The following is a 24,688-nucleotide window of genomic DNA, read 5'->3' as shown; positions in this document are numbered from 1 at the left end:
CCCTAGAGAATTAGCACTCATATTTTGCCAGGCTCTACTGTGAGTCTGCTTGGATCACTGGATTTCTGCTGCAGCAGCAATACAGATGAGAAAAATAAAAGCTAAAATGTAGAAAAGCATACAAGTCTTGCGCACAGCTGGTTAGGTCCACGTTGGCAAAAATTATTTTCTTTAATAAAACAGAGAATAGGAGACTAAGAAATTCAAAGCACAGAAGAATTAGAATTGAAATATACTCATTATTCATGGCACTATCTCAGAGAGTCTCTCTTCCAAAGAGAAAAGATCCTGCAAAAGTGTGACACTCCTATTTATACAGAGGAATATGTTAGTTTTTTTCTACCACTAATCTATCTTTGCATTACCAGTAGAGCTAATAAATTTTGCAGTTAAAGGTAGCTTGTTACCTTCATACTTCTGTTCTCTGAAAGATGAATAAGTGCCTAGGAAGCTCTAAATTGCTCAACTACTTTCCAGCATAAGAGCTCTGGGGACTGCCCATATAAAGTACCAGAGAGGACCGATTGCTCAGCGGTTTGACATATAAAAGGGATTTTATGTTATATTACAGCTCTACATAGCACCTTAAGCAGTGCAACCTTGGTGCTTCCTGTTATTATGCTAACGGCAACAATGCGTGGTGGTCTTTTTTTTCTCCTTTAGTTTTCAGTGCTCTTTTAACTGGCACTGGAAAAGTATGAAGTGAGTTTGCAATGGCTTGCAGTTGAAATCAACGTTCACAAAACGATATTATCAAAATGCTCTCATTTAGTAAGTGAAGCTCGCATCCACTCCCAACACGATTTCTTCGTATGCCTCATTCTCACAGAAGTCCTGCAGTGAGTTGTACGGTCCATCATACTGATGGAGTTGCAAGCTCAGAAATGGTGCTCATATGGTACTCCAAATGGACAACATAATGAAGTCAATCTAAGTGTTTTAGATAAGTTTATAATAAAAATAATATTCTAGGCTAAATCCTTTAGACTGCCTTAAAAAACTCAACATGCCATTTTGCGAATGACTGATTTTTTTCATTTCCATATAAGTGAATATTTCACTTGTCTTCCCAAAATTGAACATGTCACAGACAGCACATGTGTAATCTTGAAAAAATCTGCTTGCAGATATCTCAGATGATTCTAAGTATTTTTCCATATGATCTATTTCATGGCAGTCATGAGCAATAGCATCACACATTAAATTGGCAATGAAATCATATTCTTCAGCTATACATGGATTCTTTTCTATATATGTTGACATATAGTCAAATATCAAACAACTAACTCCAGTTAAGTATAATGAATGCTAATAATGTGTAAGAAAAAAAACCAAATACTTAACTTGCAGTAGTTGTTTTTAGTACAGTTATTATTATTAGCTGTTATTAGTACAGTTTTATTCTGATAATAATGGTAATTCTGAAGATTGTTAATACTTCTTCAGAATAGCACACTTCATTTTACAAATAAAATATGGGAAAAAACCCTTTTAATGACATCCATTGCATTGCAGGGGGATGTTACACAACTGTCTTGATGAGCATGGAGAAACATAATACATTGACCTTTCCCAGGAGAAAGATTGAATTTAGTCTCATTTTTATTCAGTCTTTGCTCAGGCAAACTCCCCAAAAAGTTTTAAATTGCTCAAGATTAAGTTTTAGCTTTGCAGTGATAAAAGCAGAACACAAGGACAGACTGTCACTCTAAGCAAAAATTTACTCTCACAAGTAGTTTGCTGAATTTAGTACTGCTATCTACACGATCACTTATAATGAAAGATACTTGTAGAAAGTCACAGTTTTATACGAAATGAGCACAATTCTAGGCTTAACCATGTAGCCTGACAATAAGGGACCAGCAATGAAAATAAGACTGAATGATGCATCCACTGCAAAACACAGTACTCCATTACAGAGTAGTTAAAGTTAATTTTTTATCTTGGATGGAAAGTGATGGCATAATCATGATACCAATGATAGTTTTCTATATAAGAATTATTAAAAATTAAATTTCATCACAAATTTATTCCATTAATATAATTGCCTATTGCCTTGAATACTCTACAGTATAAATAAATGCATGAAGAACTCAGCTAATTTTCTCTCTCCAATCTCTGGGTACTTTTGATCATATGTAGTTTCTTTTTGATTTTTCTTAGGTTTGAGAAAGAACAGGCAAGGAAAGTACATCCATCCCTTTGAGGCAATTGCAAAAGATTGTGTGTGTCAGTCTACATCTATGCAAAACCCAACATTTTTGGAAACTAGTGAGGAAATTAAATTCTGGTGCTTTTGTCCTTTTTATCCTCTGCAGGAAATGGCAGCACTACCCTCTGCTCTAAGTAAGATTTTGTAGCATCTTTGCTCCACAGCTTAATGTTTTTCCCTTGGTAAAACAGCAAATGACTTCTGTTGCCTGAAAAGATAGCACCGACACAGTCAGATAACACAGCTTCTTTTTTTTTTTTTTTTTTTTTTTTTATAGCTACTGTTAACAGTCTAGAGAAGGTTGTTTGTCAAAACTAGCCTACAATACACCAAAAATGTATGACATGAATAATACATAAGCATTTCACTGATAAAAATTACAATCATTTTATATAATACTATTAGATAATCAATATCTTCTCTGCTCCAATTATCTAAATATTATTTTCTCATGATTTCTCCAACTTTTAGTACACCTAGCATATGCAGGAGATTTTATTAAAAGAACCCTAGAACCCTACCCACAGGAATGGGTTCTAGCTGTCTTTAACCATTTCCATCACATTTTGCAAGTGCTAACAAGCTTTCCTAGAATCTTAGTATCTTGTTCAGGTTTCTTCTTTATCTGTTATTCCTTTCTTACCCTCCATTGTGAGCCTACATGATGGAAAGCTGATACAGAGTACGGACCGAATGCAAATCACTTAATTTATTCAGGGATAAAACCTATCATTACAAGTTTAAAAGATATGAAAATAAATTCATGGTAATGAAAAATTACTTACTTTCCTTCAGCCCCATTTTTTTCCTTAGGATATTTCCCTATGCCCCGTCTGCCCGTGCACTGTCATTGCCTCAGAACATTGTGCATGGAAGCTCTACAACACAACCAAAGTGCTCCTCCTGACAACTTGATTTCTTGTTTGTTCACACTCAGGGTACAAATATCATCAAACCCACTCCAGGTATTCATGGAAACTGAGCATGGCGTAATTTCTTTCATGTGTTTTGGGGCTTTGGAAAGGATAGAGGTGTGTGAACTGACAGAGTTCCACCTTCTGATTTTGATGAATCTGGGACGCTTGCTCAGTTTTATGGAGGAAATCCCTGTCAGAAAAAAGCCCTTGATTTCTAGCTGTGCAGTCAATACAGTGTTTGGCAGTGCTATCAAAGAGGTTGGACCCATGGCCAAAACAGTCAGTTATCAAACTTGAAACAAGTAAGATGACACCAATAAAGGGTGAAGAAGTCCAGTTACAAGGAACAGCAAAAAATAAGTCATGGCCTGTAGTAAGAAAACGTGCATGGAAAGGCCCCTGCAACCTGGGGAAGAGCTTTTTCTTAAGAGCCTTGCGTGCGATGAATAAAATGAGCTAGAAGAAAGAAACGTCAGTTCTTTCTGAGCTAAAAAGATGGGTCAGCAACTTATCAAAACCTATTAGTTGTCTCAGTCCAATTACATTTTGAATAAACACACCCCATTCCCATTGTGTTTCTCAGTGAATGATTCTGGCATTTTCTTTCAGGAATAAACTGATACAGCCACTGCAGGCAATTAACTCAATAAATGACTACCAGGAAGAAGCACTGATGCTGTTTCTATGCTAATCTAAGACCTGCAACAATCTGTGGCAGCACTCATTGTCGCAGTGCTGGAAGTGCAGATATGTTCTTACCTTGGTAGCACCTTCCCACTGATACATGAAGCTGAAGGGTGACAAATGCTAACACTGCAAAGCAGAATTTGGGCCTGCATGGGTGTATACCAAATAAGAATCTAGTGTAAATAACTGCTGCACTTAGTAAGGATCACCTTTCTAAATATTGACATTTTTGCTCTTTCTTCTTCAAGTAGTTCTATGGAATAGAAAAGGATCATGAGAATTTCCCTACAAATTTCTCTCCAAAATGGTATGAGCGTCATCTCTGTTATTCCCTGGAGACCCCTGTGCCTGTCCTGCATGCCAGTGAAGTCACAGTGCAGAAGAAAGCTACGTTTTTCCTCCAGCCTCACAATCTGTGTTATAGAGAGTGGATCCTCTGCAAACCCGCACAAGAATTTGGGATAGATCACTGCTCTCCAACAGCCCACTAGTTAATTCAAAAACTGAGGGGAAATACTGGCTCTGGAATTGCACCTCCAGGGTAAAAGGTACAATGTGAAACAAGCTACCTGCAGAGCTGGAGTTTTCTAAACCAATAGTTGAAATAAATCAGAATCCTACTGAAAACATGGATATTCACATACATAGGACACCTCTGGTCACTGCCATTCAAGTCCAGGATGTATTTGCTATCTCCAGAAAAGCAGCTGGCCAAGAGCTGCTAACCTTCACTGCTTCATGGTAATACACCTACAGACTAAGTTTTATGACAATATTTGCCCCATACTTTGTCAGAGAATTATCTCTTCCATGACCAAGATTTTTTGTTTGTTTGTTTGTTTGTTTGTTTTTGTTTGTTTGTTTGGTTTTTTTTTTTCCATGAGTATTTAAACATCTAAAGGACAAAAATTAGGCTACCTCTGCTTGGCATGTGAAGACCCTACATCAACAGTGGAACTGGAGGCAGCAAGTCTCTGAACAGCAGCAGCAACAGTTAAAGTTGTAATGATAGGCTCTGGAAAGGCAGTTCTCTTTCTGGCTCTAGTATTTCTGAAAATACTATTCATAGTCCCCTGCAAAAAAAAGAAAAAGCTATCCCCAAGGTGACAGAATTTAAGATCAAAGGGAAAAAAAAAAGTAGATGAGAGATGTGGAATGAGTAGAGGGCAACTTAGAAAAGGTTTAAACAAACAGTTTTTCAAATATTCATATATATACCTGTGTAGACACAAATTCACCATAAGAGTATTTACAATGTGCTGAATAGAAATATGGTTTTGCCATAATTTGCAGTATTGAACAATCTTTTTTTTTTAAGTGGTCTTGTATAAGGTTTCACTTTGCATACACTGTTTAGCAAAACCCTAATTGCATTTTTCACTCATATAAGAGAAACTGCTAACACCTGAACCTCGTGCTAAGCATCAGGTTGTATCTTTTCCACAGTCTTTACTGAGGATAGGACCATTTACCCTCACCTGAGACTTATCAAGGATCATGCTGGATTTGATAACCTTGAAATTTGCTAGAAATTCTTTACATCCCCAAATCCCCTTCTTCCCTTCTACAAGATAATCACTAGTTCAGTCACAGTATTTGCTCTCAAATTAGTTCAAGGAAGTCCTATGGCCTGTACAATGAAATAAAAAAAAAAAAAAATTAAACTCAGACTACATAATTATAATGGTCCTTTCTTGCCTTAAAAGTTTAAGACATCTGAAAGTGACTGTCCTGATACATAATCCTATTACCTCCCTAGTACATGTGCACTCAGTAAGATTAATTGCATTGCACTTCAGCCCAAACAACAGGGAAAATCTTGTTAGATCATACATGCAACCTCGTTTTATTAATAAAGCCACTCATAGATACTATGCAGTTGTGTTTGAAGAGTTATCCTGATACTGTCCATGTATCTGGACAGATATTTTTGTTTCCTTTTGCATAACTCTACTCATAAAAGATAGGTATTCTATTGAAAGCAAAGATACACGAAGGAAATAAAATTTCTGAGACTTGGCACAGGTGGCCACATCAACATCAACTGAGAAAGACTCTTACCTGGCAAAGGACACCCTAGGATTTCCAGTCTCATACAGATGCTACCTTCTTCGAACCAGGACCGGGGGTTTATACGGATATAGCGTGCAACCAGTGGCACCGGCAACATATTGAGAACTGGGATCTCTTTCTCACTGTTTCCTTCAAAAATCTATGTAGGCCAAACATATGGAAATGGCAAGATCAGTTCTTCAAAAAGTCTTTTAGCATTTTTGGTGATAGAAATAAATAAAGTCACCTGGTACAGCCCCACATTGATGGTGGCTCAGGCCAGAACTGCTCTTCAAAGAACACAGTCCCTCCATACCCCTCAGAGAGGTGCAAAGGAGCCAGAGCTCTACACCCTCTCTCCATCAAAAGGCATCTCATTGGCATGAGATGTCCACAGGGACCAGCAGACTGATGCTAACACTTGCATGGGCCATGCAACAAGAAACATGTCTCATCACAGGCAAGACCACTGCCAGGGTGGCATTCACATCCATAGGCAGACACATGCAGATTTATCATATAGGATATTCTGGGTCCTTCTCTATGTTATGTAATTTGCTCTTAACATTAGCGGGATCACTGAGAGATAATGCCTTGTAGTCTTGCACTGACTAATCTGGAAAATCAAAACTCCTTGAGGACAGCCCACACTTTCCAACCACTGCTCTGCATAAAACATCAGTTTCACAATACTCACCACATCTCCAGATTCATTTCTGACAGCAGTCCATGCATGACTGTCATTGCTCACCAATACTCTGTAAGAGGTCACCCAGTTACTCCTTCAAAAAGACAAAGAATATCTAAGTTATTTTTTCATAACTTAGAATGACTGAAAATTATGTTTAATGTAATAAAGCATGTGAGACTGCTAGCAGTGGAAATCCCACTTGGCAAAGCCATGTCAACACTTGTCTGAAAAAGTGACATACAAATCTAGATTCAACAGATAATTAAAACAGCCTAGCGCATAGAAGCAAAAAAACCCCAAGATAATATTCTGGGATTCCAGGATGTGAGGGATTATTGCTTTCCTTACCTTCTATATGCAGAGTTTGGGATAAATGGCTTATCTAGAATGGATGTATCAAGTATTCAAAAGTCTTACCTTTTCAACTACAGAACATATATTATTTCTTCTGTTATTATGGGAAAAAAAGTAATAAAACCTCTAGGGTGAAAAGTCCATGAATTTCAACCAGCCAAATTTTCATTTCTTCCAATACAAGAATGACTGGAACCTGCAGTCATTCTTGTATTTCTTAGCAATAGATAGGAACAAAGAGACAATTCTGTCTCTGCACAGGAGAGTCCAATTGATCACAATACTAGTGTGCTACTACAATATCTACATCAATCTTCTGTATGCTGATCTTTCTAGTGGCCCGCTATCTGATTTACAGCAAAATCCCCTTCAATCTAAAAAAGCAAAATCTTCATTCGTACTTAAATTATGCTTTGTCTGTATTCAGCTAAAGAAGATTGTGAGAAGAAATAAAATGCTGCTTACTATATTCTGAGAGGAGTTAAATCTACATAGCCTTTACACAGTCTGGGCATTCCCCATGATAAAGTATATACAGCTATGGAGAAGGTAATGCCCTGACTCTCATATGTGTTTGTCTGAAAGGGCAGCAGTAATTTATTTTTTTCCCTAACATCATTCTTGTTTCAACAGACAGTGACTTGGAGGAGAGTTGTGGCTTGGAGTTATCTTTGTACTATAAAGTCAGTCCAGGCTGATTAAATCCTCTATTCATGTATATAAACTGATTGTATGTAACCAGCACTTCTCTAGAGCAGGCACTCTTGGACACGGGTTCTTAGCTAAGCTACACAGATTTCTGGGATTGAACCCAGGGTAAGGAAAGCTCTCGGGACTAGAAAGAATAAGGGCAATTTTGGCAGTTATGGGAGAAGTAGCAGAGCATATGGATCAGAGATAAGGGAGTACGTGGAAGGACAGACACACCTAAGAAAAGCTTCCCCTTGTACTGTACCCATACAAATGCAAATTTGCTTTTCTTTTAAAATCAACAAATAACATTAGCAAACTACACAGGAACACACAGGTTGACTTCACTGTGTTTACGTTTAAAGGGATAAACTAGCTTTTATGTGTTCACTAAAAGAAAATCAGTCTTCTAGTGAAGACCAAAAAAGGGGCAGTGGCAGAACAAGAGAAAATTCATCAGCCACAAGATGATCACAAGTTCACCCAGCTTTTTCTCGTACAAAATACTGACCATCAAATAATGCCTAGGTCAATGCATGGCAGCAGAAAATGTATAATTTTACATTTTGATCTACTATTTCATTTTCTGATTATCAATGGTCCCAGTTACACAAAAGATTCAAACTGATGTCCAGACTTACAATGACACCTAAACCCAAAGATTAGATAAATTGGATTTTAAAAAGCACTTCTGTATGTAGCATATGAATATCCCCAAAAGTCAAAGATGAGAGGTGATTTTGAAAAAATGACTCAACAAACCCAACTTTGTTTTATACACTAAACCAGTCCTTTGCAAATCTTTCACCAGTATTCTTCAATAAATTGATTTTGCCATTCATTTTAGTTTAAATGAAAAATCTTGACTATTGCTAAGCAGACTGAATTGTTTGTTACTGTTTTGGAAAGATGAATACATCTATCACTTGTAATGCATACAGTACTTCAATTTTTCTTAAACAACATTAACAAGTTAGTAGCACTCTGAAAATACTGTCTGCCTGTGACTAGAAGATATCCTGGGTTAAGGGACTTACTGGAGATCTACGAAGTGCCACATTGGCATCTCAAGTCTTCATGGCTGTAAAATGATATACAACAAAATAGACAGTGACTTCAGCACACTGTATAAGTTTCTATTAACTCTTGTAAGGAACTTTACGTTCTTCCTTCAACTTCTCTGTGATTGTAAGGGGAAGGAAGGCAGATTTACTTCTAGCAAAGATGGAATTTGGAAATGGCCAACATCAAAACTCCAGGAAGAGGAAATACAGATTTTTCTGATTGAAAAAAAAAAACAACCTTGAGAACAAAATTAATGGGTTTGAATGGGGGTGGCAGTGGTAGTGTACATAGTTAGTGCATATAAAATTGTGTTAGATGATGTTGGGGTTTCTGTTTTGTTTTCTTGGGGGGGGGGGGGGGGGGGGGCGGTTCTGTGTTCTTTTTGTTTGTTTGTTTAGTATTGGGTTCTTTTAGTATTCTTGGCTACTTTTCAACACCAAGTTAAAAGACCAAGACAGTCAATGTCACAAACCAAATAACATCGTTGTTTCTGAAGTATTACAGAACTTTTTTCACTTCAGCTGCACAAATAGGATTAGGAAGGCAAACACAATACATCCATATTCATTACTCTACACCTGGAAAAGAAATTCAAACAGAACACCAGAGTCGTATAAAAACAAGACAAGAGTGGACATTCTCTATAATTGAGAATTTTGCAAGAAAATCATGGCACATATAGAAAGTTCTTAAAACAACCATCTTAATTTAGTGACATGGGAAAATGTTGCTGTTACACTAATATTTCCAGGCTAGGAATTTATTTACCGTATTTTAATTTTCCCACTCCCTACAGTTACAAAGGTTCAAACCTCTCCCAGAGGAAAATGTATACTAATCAGTCGTACACTTGAGAGGCAACAAGTAACATGCTTTCCAGAGGCAGTCTGCCAATTAAAATACAAATGGGACTATATCCAGTCTTGTACATTTGCAGTATAGAAGGAATACAGAGGGCCATGAGAGGAGATAAATCAGCATAAAGTAATAAGTCTCACACCACATCCTATTAACTGTGCTTTCTTGTAAGGAATAAGCATTCTCTTTTCATTTGTTGAGATGCAGAATAAAAACATCACAGGTGACCAGATCCTTCTCCCACTGGCCCTAAATGAAAAGCTGCCTTTAGGGTCTTAAATTCTTCCCCCTTTTTTTTCAGCATCATCAGAAAAACAGCTTCTGCCATTATTAAGAAGGCTGATGTAAATTCAGATTCCTCTTGGAAATGGCATCTTCTCTCCCGAAGTCACATTCCCCGTAGTGGGGAAGGGAAACTGCACGTAGTCTTGTGTTCAGAGTATCTGGAAAACTAGCAGAAGCTAACGCACAGGGCTTCTGACTGGGCAGCTGAGTATCTTTAAATGCCAGATATTTCTGCAGATACAGACCAGCAGAAGAGCATTCGACATACTAAATCTTCTTGAAAGCTGCAGATTTTCTACACATGTGCAGCACAGGAGGTCTGATGCTTTCAGGAAGCAGATGGATGTGTTGCACATGCTTGAATCAACAGCCAGTCTGTTTACAGTAAGCACAGTGCTTCCTGGAACTGAAGAGTTTAACATGTACATGGTGCTCAGTTTATTCATGTAGACATCGAAATCTAAAGCTTTCAGGGAAATCCATCACAGAAGCATGACAGCTAAAGCGAAGTCTCATGCTAGAAGAAATATTCTGGAATGTCATCTGCTTTGTGTTGTTACCTGATGACAGGAAGATCCCTCTCTCATTAGGTTTGGGATTTGCAGACGTTAATTTCTCCAGCACATCACACTGAATGTTTTCAGGGCCCATCAGCACAGAACAATAAAGCTAAGGAAAGCTGAAAGTGAGCCACAAGCTTCACAGTACTTAGAATGTCCCTGCCATTGTTTTAGAGAAGCTCTTCTGAATAAAATCTCCCTGGACCCACTATTATGCTCCTCCCATATTTGTTGGTTTTATAGAGTCAAGGAGACATGATTCAGGGAAAGTCCTATGCCAGCATTCAGAAAAGAGTACACAAGTTATCAAGCTCTTTCTTGACAGGAAGCTAGGCAATGCAGAACTTACTGCATGACAATATCATCAAAAATATCTAAGGTTACCTCTAGTTCATCAAGCTCTAGCAGAAATTGTTACTTACATGACTGCCTCACGAATTTCACCAATACTAGAAAAGGATCATGACATACAGATTTGACAGAAGTCATTTGGATTCAGGTGCTTCCCATTAATAATCCTTCTTAAAATTTATGTCAGCTTTATCTCTCCAGGAGAAATCTATCTGAAAAGTCTCAGTATCTATTGCCAACATCAATCAATTCATTTCACAGAAATTAAGTGCAAAAATAAAAATATTGTTCAAATTCACTTAATGTGGTGGATTTTTTAATTGTATTTAATTAGCTTCAGGTTTTTACCTATAATGCGTTAGCTTCAGGCAAGGCTTATTTGAACATCTCTGATTTAAAATTCAGTATCTTGTGTCGCATGTAAATGTTCAACTTGTTCATGTCCATCTGAAAAAAAAGACAAACTAAGGGATTAAGTGACTTGCCCAGGGACAGAGAGGAAACCAGAATCAAAGTGGAGAATTAAAAGCAGATCTCCTACAGCCTTAGCAGGTTCCCATCCAGAGAATCAGCTTTTCCTTATCTAACCACATCATCAGGCTACTGAGCATAGGGAAGGACGTCACGACAGCACCAGAACAACAAAACACTTCCTGTCTTGCCTTCCCCAACATAATTTCCTTACTTTTCTTTGTGTGTTAGCCACATAGATGAATCCCAGCTTGGCACAACACACAGCGAGTGTTAAATGAGAAGCAGTGGAGGGATGCCAGGCGTTTGGCTGCCCAGCCTCCAGCAGGCAAGTACATCAGCTGAGACTTCTGACTATTTGGGTATGGTTTTATTTGTTTGAACAGCATCTGCTGTGTGTAATATTTTAAGGCCAAGTTTCCCAATTATGGAGAGCTGAATAAGCAACAAGTGAAATAAATCTGATACTCTTTATCCTAGTCTCTAAGGATGCTTTGCCACATCATTAAAACCCCACAGGATTTGAGATAGATGAAAAAGGTTGGCAGGTGCTGGTGAGCCAAAGTTCAATTCCACAGTGGCAGAGATGCAGGGGATGAGACTAGGAAACATCAGTAGAGTTCATGTTAAAATCATCTACAATGGACCTGGCTCCAGTTGACCATGCTATTCTTCTGCTATCATGATAATCTGATTTATCTGCATTACAAAACTCTAAAATTAATAGAAAATAGAACCAGACAGGCACACAGATGTGTATCCTTCAATAATGTATAAATTGACAAGGCAAAATACTTGAAATAGCAGAATCTCTGTACCAAAAACATGCTAGACAGACCTTAGATTAAAATGTACTTATGCAACAGAATCAGCATGCTGGCAATTAAATGGATTTCTGCTTAAAAAAAGTAATTTGTAGTCTCATGCAATTAAATGTAAGACCATTAATATCAATACTCTATAATAATATTTATGTTGATAAAATTTTAAATCACCCACTGCCCAACAGTTTCAAAAACAAGCCAAGTCAAAAAATGCTCAGGCTAACCACAGGTAGCCCAGCAAGTTTTACAAACTAATTAAAATAAACATGATTTGAGAGATGGAGCTTGACTAGTAAGCAAGGGTATTTTTTTTAATAATTGAAATCTTTGAATGTTTAATTTTTAAAATTGTTTCTAGCTGACTTAAATGAATATACTGCTGTGAATTCCAGCTCTTCAGAGGCCCTACAAAGAAAGGCTCAGGGCCAGAATTTCACTTGCTCAGAAAGAATTAAGCACAGATTTTTCAAAGCTCTCTCCTTAGTGAGAAAGAGTTGGGGTTGCAAATGTATTTCCCATCCGATGGTGGCCACTTACAGCCAGGTTTTTACAAGATTTTAATCTCTGACTTTCTGACCTCTTGAGAAAATCCGGTGCCAGTTGTGGATGCTTCCCTTTGCTGTTATACATTCAGACAGTAACACCTGAAGGTGCCAAGCCTACTGTGTGGGGTCAAAGACATCTTCTGCCCCAAATATTTTATGGTCTTAAAACCTGTCATTTTGGGCCACTTTTTACAAAAAAGATCTGTATGTGTTTGAAATTCTTTCTACACCAGACTTTCTCCTTCCCGAGCTGTTATTGCTTTTCTTCTAAGCCTCCTTTTGTGACATTTTTAATTTTCCATTCTTGTTTGTGACTACCACACCTTTGTAAATCAGTCACGTAGCTGAAGAAAAAATCTGAACTATATAGGCACTGCCTCACTATGTCTTTATGTCTCCTTCCCTTGAATATTAAAGTAATGGAAAATGAAAAGCTCTGACAGTAACCAGCAAATACTGCCATTTGTGTGCACAGCTGTGAGCATATTTAAAGCAATGCTGAAGGGGCTCACAGCTACCAAGTGCACACAGAGATGTGGCCGAGTGCCACTTGGTGCTCTCGGAGGGATGTGCTGTCCACCGGTGGAGGGGAAAGGAGCAGCTGCCTGATGTCCCCTAGGTACCCCCAGCCCCCCAGTCATTCTCACTGCAATGAATCATAATGCACATGCAAAATATACAAGTCAAGGCTGTGATTAATAAGTGTGAGTAATCTGTTGCAACAGATGCCTGTATTCATTTGATGCATCCTTTTTCCTAAAGGCTTCAGATCATTTGATTGGAAACTGCCCATTGTAGCTCCTTCCATGGAAGTTAAAAATATTTCCTTCCTCTTCTGAACATCTTCAGCGAGCCTCACTGCACAAAGCAAGTTCTCACCACCCACCACCACCATTTTTACAGGTCAAAGCAGTGGTTAACCAGGCAGGAGTCCTCCTCCTGGGGATGGCAGCGACCTTCTCCCTCCCAGTGCTGCAGTGAGTCACTGAGTCCTTGGCAAGAGTCGGAAATGGAGCAAGATCACCATGACAAATCATACCCGCAGCAGAACATCACCAGTTTTGACATCTTTGTCAAACAAACTTGCGAAATTATAAATACATTCCTGGGTGTGCTGTCAGAACTCCACCTACACGGGAACATCTGAGCTGGTCACAAACCCAGCTCCCCAGCACCAGGAGGGGACAGCGAGTGTTCGTCCACAGGGATGAACACCGTACCAAAATCCTGTGTAGGGCACATGAATCAAGGTGGAAAATTAACATGGCATGGGGACTGAAGTTAAGCAAAGAGTTGGAGAGCACTCGACGCTGAAGCTGCCAAAGGCTGATTCTCAGTACTTCAACTGAAAGCCTGTGAGGTGGCTCTCCCATCAAGAGTTGATGGAAAATATAGCTTATTAAGAAAACCAATCATAAGCACTAGCATGATATGTAACTAGCGACATTAATGTATCAAGGGATCTTTTTCTACACTGAATTCAGGTTGTTTTATAACTCCCATCAATATATTTGATGTGATTTCAGTGGATTTGGAGAAATTCACTCTGAGAGTGACTTTGGGAAAGCTGTAATAATCTCTGCAGTCCTGTCATCCAGTCAGAGCAAATAACAGTTTGTGCTGATTTGATGCACCATAACAATCCATGGCAGTACAGATCAGCTGCTTATTTTATTACACAATTTGGATAAAACATCAAGACATTTTAATTGAATTTGCTGAAGTTTCATCAGAGTGTGTTTTTTACAGGCTCTGCATGGGAATAAGAGGTACTGCTTTGAAAGTCAATGCCAAGTATGTTTGTTGTCCTTGTGAGCTGGACAGTTTATTCGACTATGCTTTCAAAAGCAGCATTGAGCTGTTGTATTTTGTCCCTTCTTAGTGTGTACTACACTGTCTTGAATGCTAGTGCAGTTACACTGGAAGGATTGTCGCTGCTCTTTATATTCTTAGTAGTAGAATACTGAAGATGCTGAAGTGATTATCTCCTCACGAAGCCAGTCTTACTACTGAGACCATGGTCCTAATACCTTGAATGGCTGATAAAGTGGGGAGGAAGCAAGAATTTTTACCTTCCTGCAAGCAAGGAAGTTTAACACCTTACACTTCTCACATACAGACTGTCCATAAAAGCAAATCTCGGCTCCTGAGGATTTGCCAGCGAGTATAGCAATAAATTAAAGTTTGGGACAACACATTCATTTTGTGACTGAAGAAAAAGCAGAATGTTGTGCAACCAAAATTAGAAGCAAGTAAACTGCACTGACCTAAATTCATCCTCAACTATATCTCTGGAAGGTACCCAGCTTGCTACAGACCTACAGTTCCCTAAGGACATTTTGCCAAAAGACATAATGGGGAATCATGAAGGGCTACACGGCACACAGAAGGCTGAGGGTGTACTATAAAAAAAAAAAATGTAAAATTACTCCCTTATTCAATTACAGATATCTTGTCTTAAGCAAAAGCATCATCAGACAGAAAATCAAAGCTGAAGGATATTACTTGCTTTCCCTATAGAGTAGCATAAGCAAATCAAACAAGTGACACAGTAGGGAGAGTGTAATGGTGTCTACACTAGATTCTAGTTAAAACATAGCTTCATCAGTGATGAATAAAAGTGACCAGTTTAAAAGCGTGTCAGTTTAGAAGCAAGCAATATCTGTAAGTCATTGTAATTATTCCTTCCAGCCAGCAACGTCATTGATTTGTTGTCTCCTCCAACCAAGTAACCTTTTAAGTGCTGTTGCAGGTTTGCAAGGCATGTGGACTACAATCTACCCAAAGCAGACTTTGAAAATTGGCACCCTATCTCCTTTTTTTTTTTCCCTCTAAAGACCAGTATCTTGCATAAAAGTAAAAAATCTTCAATATTTTCATGAAGCTGAAAGGTCTTAAAGAAAACATACTTGGAAGTAAGTCTATTTTTATTTTTTTCTAAAAATTTCAGAATTTTGCTTTGGAATTTGAGCATTCTACACAAATTATTTTATCTATGTTTGTTCCTATTGTTGTCATTTTATTTCATGACATGCAGCAGTAATGCATAATTTAACATGGTTGAAAATTTAATTTTAAGAAAAATGTGTCAAGTCACAAATACATCTTACTCACAGAAACGTTGCAGCCTCTTCTAAAAATCAAAACATCCTCTGTGTTGAAACAGTCTGAAACTTTATATTACAATCAGTACACACTGAGTCTATTTAGATACGTGGGTTTTCTCTTGATACAAATGGTGGTGCTGAATTATCAAAAGATAGTTTGGGTTGTGGGAAACACATTTCCAATGTTTTTTAGATTCTTGCCAGACTGCTAAGAGTGATTAATCTTTTCTTTCCCTGTGTCAAGAGAGTGCATATTTTAAACTATCACATCACTGCTTTAAATATATGGCACAATTCCACAGTGATGCTTCCAGTGTCCCACTCAATTGTCTTGAATAGTTGTTTAAAGATACTCAGTTCATAAAACTGAAAGATGTATTGGCAGCAATATAAAGAATGACATACTGTATTTCTTCCCCATAAAACCCTCTTGTAGCCCAGCTATGGCACCATCCACCTCCCCCAGGGAGGATGGCACATGCCTTTCTAAAAGGTCACATCACTCACACAACTTTCTCTATCCTGAGAAGGCAAACAGAACAGCTCTGCAAAGAGATGTAACTGATGTCCATCGACTGCTGGATATTCATAGTGAAACAGTGTGGTAACTGCCCAGAGACACAGATCTCCAGATGTTCTCAGTTCATACAAAGAAAATGATATTCTGCCCACTCTCGAGCTGTTAGCTTTTATTCAACCAACACATGTGGCACTTCTGAGTTTTGGGTATCTTCTGTGTGAACATCAAAAAGAAATCCTGGTTCATGCATCTGGGCCCCACTTCTGTGAAATTCCACATCTGCAGATATTCTGGATAATCTAAGCAGAGTTTGTCATTTATGATGGTGAAAGAGGGCTTTGCCATGATTTCAGGTTTCCCAAGAATGACTGAGGTGCCTGAACAACAACAGCCCTTGAGTCTGCATGCTTGATTTGATTGGAAAAAGGAAGGATTTCTCCAATTCAGGAGTTCTTTGTTCAAAGAGTGGTTTTGATTGTTGCAGAAGGAAAACAGAAAAACAGAAAGATTTGATTCCACGTGACTATCATGGCATTCAGAGCCATGCATTTTGAGCATAAAATTTTACTCCAAAGTGGTTTTCCTTGAAAGGAAGTGATTAAACAATTCAAGTATTCATTACTAAACAAGCATGGCTTCCTTCTTTCTCTAGTCAGGTCTCCTGTGTTTTCAAGACCTGTTTCTGCAACTTGGCCTCTTCCTCCTCAAGGATCTCACATCTCAAGCACAAGAGCTCTGGACAAGTTAGCAGAGCCGCAGCCCCATGGCCAAGAAACAGCAAGTTTCCAAGCAAGACTGGGAGAGAAGTAACTGAGGTGAGACAGCTCCTTCCAGCATAAAGTGACAATCCCATGCATTTTTGTGTTCTTTGCACTGTGACAAGTGTAATCTTCAATTCATCATTGCCTATAAAATTTAAAAAAAAAAAAAAACCAAAACCAAAAAACCAAAAACAATGAGAAAGGGCGGATGCAAATAGACTGTCTCTGGGTAGAGTGGGTCATCAGCAAAACCAAACTACTGTTGCCAGTGCTGCTATAAAGGAGCAAAATTCCACCACCAGTATACGAGTTCTGACTACAGCATTGGACATACAAGCAGAATCAAAGGCAAGACTGCTAATAACTCAAATGTTGCAGCCCTTCAGCGAGGGGCAAAGTTATTTGATACTGGATTCAGCAGCATGTCCTTGCATGTGCTCCCTTGTCACTTCACATGTCCTCATTAAGTTAGCAGCAGGAAGCTAAAGAGACCAGAACAAGCACAAATCTGATCTAGGCAGAATCTCAGAGAGGACTTTCAGTGAGGTAAATTTTTCTGTTTTGTTAAAGTTTCTTGTTCAATACAAAATGGAAAAAAAAAGTTGCTTTTCTGATTCTTTATCACTATCACATAATAGCGTTAGTGAATTTAGCATATATCCTAGTGTCTTGACTGTTTTTTTTTTTTAATATAATGCTAGGAAAGTGTCCAAGGTTTAAATAAAACTCTTACCTTGGCTCTCAAGATTGGCAGGTTTTTGCTTCTAATACAGAACAGATCAGAAGGGTGTTATTTGGCTCTCCTACCTGAAAGAAGCTTATTCTCCAAACATATGTTTCTTACTTACAAAAGCACTATATTCTTGTCATATAACTTCATGAATGCGGGAAGGTGCTTCAGGTAGCAGAATGGCATCTTTTTGTACAAACTTTCATATCATAAACAGCCCTTTTTGCTACCATCACAGTCAATAGCTAAGTATAAGAGAAGGAAGCTAATGAGATTCCTTTGCATCTAGTGCCCATTACAGTAAAACAGTCAGAACCACCTGCTCACAGCAGTAAAAGTCCTACTAGACTGTTTCTCCTGGGCTGGCTTACAAGAGTCAATTCGCCGTGTGCAACCTTGGAAAACATGAACATCTACTTTGGTACCTCAGGGAGTACCAAGTTATTTTTAAAGTAACTTTTAAAAACTATTTTAATTATTTATTTGTTTGTTTGTTTAAAATTATTTCTTTTTAAAAAAACTATTAACTATTAATAATAATACTAATAACTATTTTTGAAAGGTATTTACACAGGCAGAAGCAGAACATCAACTACACTGACTTTATCTGTTCAATCTGATGAGGGGAGAGAGAGAAAACGAGGCGGACTCTAGGGAAAGCAGTCCCACAGCCAAGGCTGTATCAAGAGACACTAAGTGAGATGGAGGCCATCACACTGACAATTAAAACCACCTCCACAGCAGTCCTTTGTGTACAAACTGGAGGTAGGGAAGGAGAGCATCCCTTCCTGGGACTGTTTCTCCCCAATCCCCTGGCCCCTCCATGGGACAAAGCTGGATCTTACAGGACATGTTTTCCAGGAGACGTTAGCCTGCCTCACAGTGCAGATGGTCCAGTTAAAACCATCTTTGATCCTAGGAAGAAGAAATGTGCCTGTTTCTGTGAAAATCTGAGTAACAATCCAGGAGGATCCTGGACCTGCTCTCCCAGCACCAACCCTTCTCCTACTGCAGACCCTCAGAGATCTGCCCACCAACTCTGGGGGGGGGGGGGAAGAGGGCAAAATCAAGATTCAAGAATTTAAAAACCTAACAAAAAAAACCCCTAACTGTGAATGCCAACTATAAATAGAGTGTCAAGTCCTGCATTAAGCTTGTAATATAACCAAACTAAAAATAGCAATACAACAAGACATAGCAGTGCAGTGCTGGTGTTGATACGAACAGTAATGTCAAGAGTATGAATATAGAAAAGAGTAAGACTTTGCTACAGTAATTATCTACCTAACACAGAACAATGTGAAATAAATATAGAAACCTTATTGCCAAAAAGGCTCCTACTCCCACAGCGTTAAATGAAAAAAAAAAAAAAAGACCCCTCAAAACAGAAATTAAACTACAGAAGGGAAAAAAAAGACTTTTTTCTTAGATATAGTGATATTTTTCTGGTTTCCCTTTTATCATATGGCACATTAATTTTTTAAGTAAGAGACCTGACCAGAATGGATCTAAGGCTGTGCATCTCTTGCATATTTGGTGAAAAGGTCTAGCAGCACAAGTGGGATTATCTGCTCACATAATGAAGTGAGACTCAACAAGAAATTAAGAGACTGAACAAACACTGTAAAGATCAGATAAAAAAAACCAAACAAACAAACAAACAAACAAAAAAAAACCCAACAAAAAAACCCCCAAACCAATACACCATCACCTCCGGTTCCTGTTTATGTCAGCTGATTTCTGTATCCTTCATATACAATTCTCATCTCATTCACACTGGCTGTATCATAGAGAAATCTGGGCACCTACACTCAGAAACAGGTCAAAAATGACTAAATGCACAAACTTGGGCAAAACAGTTATTTTGCAGTGCCATATATTTCTTCTGTAACACAACCAGTTAACCAGAAAGCTCACAAATGCTTTCAGCATTGGAAGTGAGCAGCACTATCAGATCAAAGTTGAGTTCCTGGGCTACACGTGGCTGGGTTGCCTCCTTAGACTGAGGCAGCAAGGCAGCTGATTTATTTGTGGCAGGCATTGTTTCTTAAAAGCTTTTTAGCAAGTTGGATTGAACCACATGAAGTCTTCCTAGCATCCATAAACACATCACAACATGCCTGCTACCAAACACTGCAGTTCTGGTCAGCATATACTCTATGGGTTTTGGTTATATTATAAATCTATTAATACTTTTTTGTTTTATAGAGAAAAAAGTTGCTTTAACTGGTCATTTTAAAATCATATTGTTTTGGAATTTTACCAATTATTAGGTGATTGTTTATGTATTATGAAATCTCAAAGATCACTGGTTATTTTTTAACATGTTAAACTAATCAAGTTAAATATTGGAAAATAATTAGAAAGTGAAACACAAGCAAATTTGACAAGGTGAGGATAAAGGAATATAATCCAAGGAAATTGTGGTTCTTCCTTTACTAGATGTAGATAATGACTATAAATGTCTGCCACCTTTAAGCTTGTATTTTATGCCATATAAAAGCACCTTGTCTTCCACTGTTCCTCTGTTCAATTACTGGTTAGCACAGCATTTCCATTCTTTCTTTTTTTTCCTTGAAGAACCAAACCACAACGCAACATGAATTCCTTGGTCTGAAAGCTCAGGATCTCATGGAGAAAAACTAGCATGCACTTACGACCAGAGAGAGTTTCTTCCTTGCGTGATGACTCCAGTGAATTTTGTTAGCCTTCGAGCATCTACTTCAATCCACTGATATGGGTCATTTCTTCCTGCACACCAAGCACCATCATAAAAATCATTTTCGTTAACACCTGCCTGAAAAGAAGGCAAAACTGTCTTCATAAATCAGAACCAAGAGACTGAAAGTCTTTCATGGGAAAAAGAAAACAAAACATGAAGTCATTATTCATTCCACTTACTCCTTTGACTCTATTTTAAGACCCCTGAGACTGTCATTCTCAAAAGCTATATGGAGCAAACAAAATATTTTCTTACTCAAAGCAGGGAGTGGAATTGTGCAGAGTCCCTTCAAAAACTAAGAACCATTACATATAGACATAAGTTAGAGTGAGAGAGCATAAGAAGAATGTCAGTTCAGTCCACCTGTCTGTAGCCTGATAGAGCCTTTATGCAGAACAAATTATCCACATGGACTTCAGAGTTACAGAAATCCTAAAAAGCCATCTCTAACCTATGTAAATAATGTTCAGTGCTGAACCAATCTTCTTTCCCCTGGAAGCAGCAAGGAGAGTGTAAGGCATATGGAAACTGTAATACCATTCCCCACCAATTTTCAATCCCAGAATTATTAGTTTTCATCACTAGGGATATTCAAGCCTCAAGTAAATTAATACCAACGGTCAAAAATTTAGGAATGCCCAGCTGTAGTCCAATTTGTGTATCAATCTCTATCCCAATTTATGTTGGCAAGAACACAACAAACAGCCTTCTCAACAGTTCCAAAGAAATGGCTGCAAGGTATTTTGAGCAAGCTGTATTTTAAATACATCTGAAATAGAATTTAAAGAAACATAGCATCTGAGGTCTTCAGATATTTATCTTATTACTGAATCCCAGGAAATGTTTGGCATCAAGCTGGCTACTGCCACAGAGAGCACAGAAGCTTTTCCATATGGTTCTCTGAGGCTATGTGTATTTTTATTATATTTCATCTGTGTTTAATATGGACTTACCATTGCCATCCATGCAATTCCAAGAATGAATATCCTTAAATATTTCCCAAATATAAATGAAGAGTCTAGAAAACTTTGTAAGTCTACATTAAAGACAGATCTTAAAGCTCTGGTATACAGCTATTGTCTCTTCGGTGGTATGTTTTCAGTTGGTGTGTGTATATACAAAGCATAAATGAAGGACTTAAGAATACAATTGCCAATTAAATTTCCTGAATTACCCCTCAGATTCCCACTGAGCAGTATGAGCAGATATTACAGTCATAGCTGGGATACAATGACAGAGATCGACAGGTTTGTCTACCCCCATTTTTACAGACAGTTTTGAACGAAGTGGGCACTGGGTGCATCTAATTCACAAAGAGAGGATACAGTTGTGGCGTCTGAAGGCAGAGACGTAAAACAATTTATTCCTAAATTTAATGCCTAAAACTTCTTATTTTCGCAGGTATTTAAATGTGAGACAGGGCAGCTTAAAAATTACTTGTTTTCCTGAATCTACCATATTTACATTAAGACACCTACTTCTATGTATTAACTCTGATATTTTAAAGTGAAGTTTGTAGACAAGTCCAGATACAAGATACAGAGAAAAACCTAACTATGGAAGATGAATTCCTCAAGGAGAATTGAACAATGAGAAAACATGAGAATATAAATATGATCACTGACCTGAGTTATAACCTTTTTCAATAAAAGGTTTCAAGGCATTCTAAAATAAGATGGAATTTGAGGTAGCCTTAGGGTTTAAAACAAATGATTGACAGGAAACTTGAAGATCTGCAGAGCACCTTGAACCAGCATCATATTAATCCCCTTCATACTGATGAAATTCCACCAATTTCTGCAGACCAAGTACCCATATTTCCCATTGCTTCAGCTGGCATCCTTGGCCCTCATTCAGACTGAGGATATTTCCCATTGGTGTGATGCTCATCAGGGTGTAAAGCTCTCCTCTACATTATAGTGAGGAGGGGGAAGTAGAGGAGAGAAAAAAGAGCTTATTTTCAAAAGAAACCCTGCCTTACATACTCAAGTGTCCACGTTTTCAACTGGATTTAAATAAAGTCAAGCATGTGTTTAAGTTGTATAGCAAACATAGGGATTCTAAAGGACATGCTTACAGTTACACACAACTTAAAATACTATGGCCTTAAATAGGGGCAAAGAGAACATAAAAGAAAACAAACTCTGCTGTTACTTTTGTCTGCTTTCTTATTTCCTGACATCAGCTTCTCTGAAGCTAAAGTAATATTTTTAACAGGTAAAAAGCAGCAGGAGTCTGTGTATAACTATCACAGAGTACTACCTGGGGGGGGGGAGAGGGGGGAGGGGGGAAGAGTATTTTAATCAATAAGAAATTCTTATTAGAAGAATTCTAATTCCAGAGGAAAAGAATTCCAATAATTTTACACCGAAACATCCCTTTTCAGGCTTCAGGTCTGTATTTTTGTTTGAGGTACTTGAGTTTTTGAATTTGCCTTATGGCCACTTCAAAATATTGTTTTTATAAAAAACTCTTATAAACTCAATCAAAAATTTAGTAGTTAAAATTTAAATTAAATTTATTTGAAAAAATTTTCATTCCTGAAAGATGAGAACAATTGTAATCGAATAATCAAAGACTACAGATCAAGATACCTTTTCTCAGTAAGATGTTCACTTGAACTTAAAAATTATTTATTGAATTAATAGAGATAATGAATTCAGGTTATGACACATATAACTTTAAGCTATTTCTTAATCTTAATCTTTAATATTACCTTCATAACTGGGAGAGTGAAGGAGCTAATGAAAACTGGAAGCCAGGACTAGGTCTTAAGAAAACCCTTTTTTCCTTCACTGAATTTTCAAGAATAACTCAAAGTCTAACCCAGCTTATATTTCACTTGAGGCCAAATGCAAAAGCATTTATCAATATTCAGTGTCTAATGAAAAAATACCTTTTTGATATAGGAAAGGGGTTTTTTTTTTCTGTCACTCCTGAATAAGTTATCTGTAGATATGAATGTTTAAAATTGTAATTCAAATAAAATAAATCAACTGCTTATTATGTACCCAGAAACCAAGATGAAGGGAAATCAAAAGGTTACGATTCTTTTACAAATTATAAAAGACTACTGTTTTTAACTCATGCTTTTCTTATGTGTTAGAGATGTACAGGACAGAATAAACACTTGCTCACTTTACCACTGTTCCAGAAGTCTTATTCTATAATAAGGAGAAAGATAATACTACCTAAATATATTCAAATTAAGAAAGAAATCTCATTCTTCTTCCACAATTCAGCTGGAGCAGCAGTTAAAATATACCTAATATCAAACCCCTCCTGCTTAAATTCTTTTCCATTCCCAGTAGTGTGATCAGAAACATTATTTTACCACAGGAAATTTGGGAGTGGGGAAAAAAAAAAAAAAAAAACAACATTACTCATCACAGGTATTTATAACAACCACTGCCAGTAGAGGAGAACTAAAGCACACAGGCTGAAAGTAGAACTTCAATAATTTTGTCTTTTTCTCATGTTTTGATAATGGAGCTTTTCAAAAGGAACTAGTGAAACAAAGAACTGGAAAGGCAAAAAGCAATACATCCTGCTTGTTTGCATACACGATTGCATTACTTGGTTAATCTTTAGTGTTGTTGAATTTCTCCAACCAGGAAAATGAGGAAGGGAAAGAAACATAATTTGACTAATTATTTCAGGTTTTAACCACTGCTAATTATTGTACAAGTGACAAATAGTAATGACTTTTATCCCTGAAGGCAGAACGTCTCAATGAATATTATTTTATGCTATGATTTTTCCTGATGATGTTAAATTATTACTGGTTGTGCCACTATTGCATTTGCAAGCTAGATCTCCAATATATGGGGCTCTAGTAGCATTGCTCCTGCTCTCAAGAGGTCCCAGCTTAACCACCACATTCACAGAGGACTGGGAGGAAAATCAGGTCCCACACAGCACAAGGTCAAGAGAGAAGCAGATCCTAGAAGGTTTTATCCAGTTCTGCTAAGCCTGTTCTCCTTTGGAACAAGGCATACACTGACTAATTTTATACGCTTCAAGTAATTCAAACAAAACAAAACAACCCTCAGAAGCCTTTGAACAACTTCATTATTCTGCACATTCCCTGTGAATTGAGGTAGTGCCAGTTACCTGGGGTGAGCCCTAAGCTTCTCAGCTGACTTCACATCAGATGATGAGGTTGATCAGAGACCGGATTTTGCCTTATTTTAGGGAGGAACACAATAGTCACTTGAATATTATGATGGCACTGTGGTGATACCCAGACCATGCCACAAGGGCAGCAGCCCATAAAATTACTCATC

General features: G+C 37.8%; 1 protein-coding gene across 1 annotated transcript in view; it reads right to left on the bottom strand.

Annotated features, from left to right (window-relative positions):
- The window catches only part of CPXM2 (carboxypeptidase X, M14 family member 2), an 80,630-nt gene that overhangs the window by 27,123 nt on the left and 28,819 nt on the right, over window positions 1-24,688 (bottom strand). Inside the window, exons 3-5 of the mRNA XM_009965928.3 lie at window positions 20,338-20,477; window positions 6,566-6,650; window positions 5,878-6,028 (exon numbers count right to left, since the gene is read on the bottom strand). Coding sequence (XP_009964230.2) covers window positions 5,878-6,028; window positions 6,566-6,650; window positions 20,338-20,477 — 376 coding nt within the window. The remainder of the gene's footprint in view (window positions 1-5,877; window positions 6,029-6,565; window positions 6,651-20,337; window positions 20,478-24,688) is intronic.

The sequence above is a fragment of the Tyto alba genome, unplaced genomic scaffold (assembly GCF_018691265.1).
Source record: "Tyto alba isolate M040663 unplaced genomic scaffold, T.alba_DEE_v4.0 Super-Scaffold_1, whole genome shotgun sequence".
Lineage (NCBI taxonomy): Eukaryota > Metazoa > Chordata > Aves > Strigiformes > Tytonidae > Tyto > Tyto alba.
Note: the sequence above shows the minus strand (reverse complement) of the source record. Positions and strands in the feature narration are given on the sequence as shown.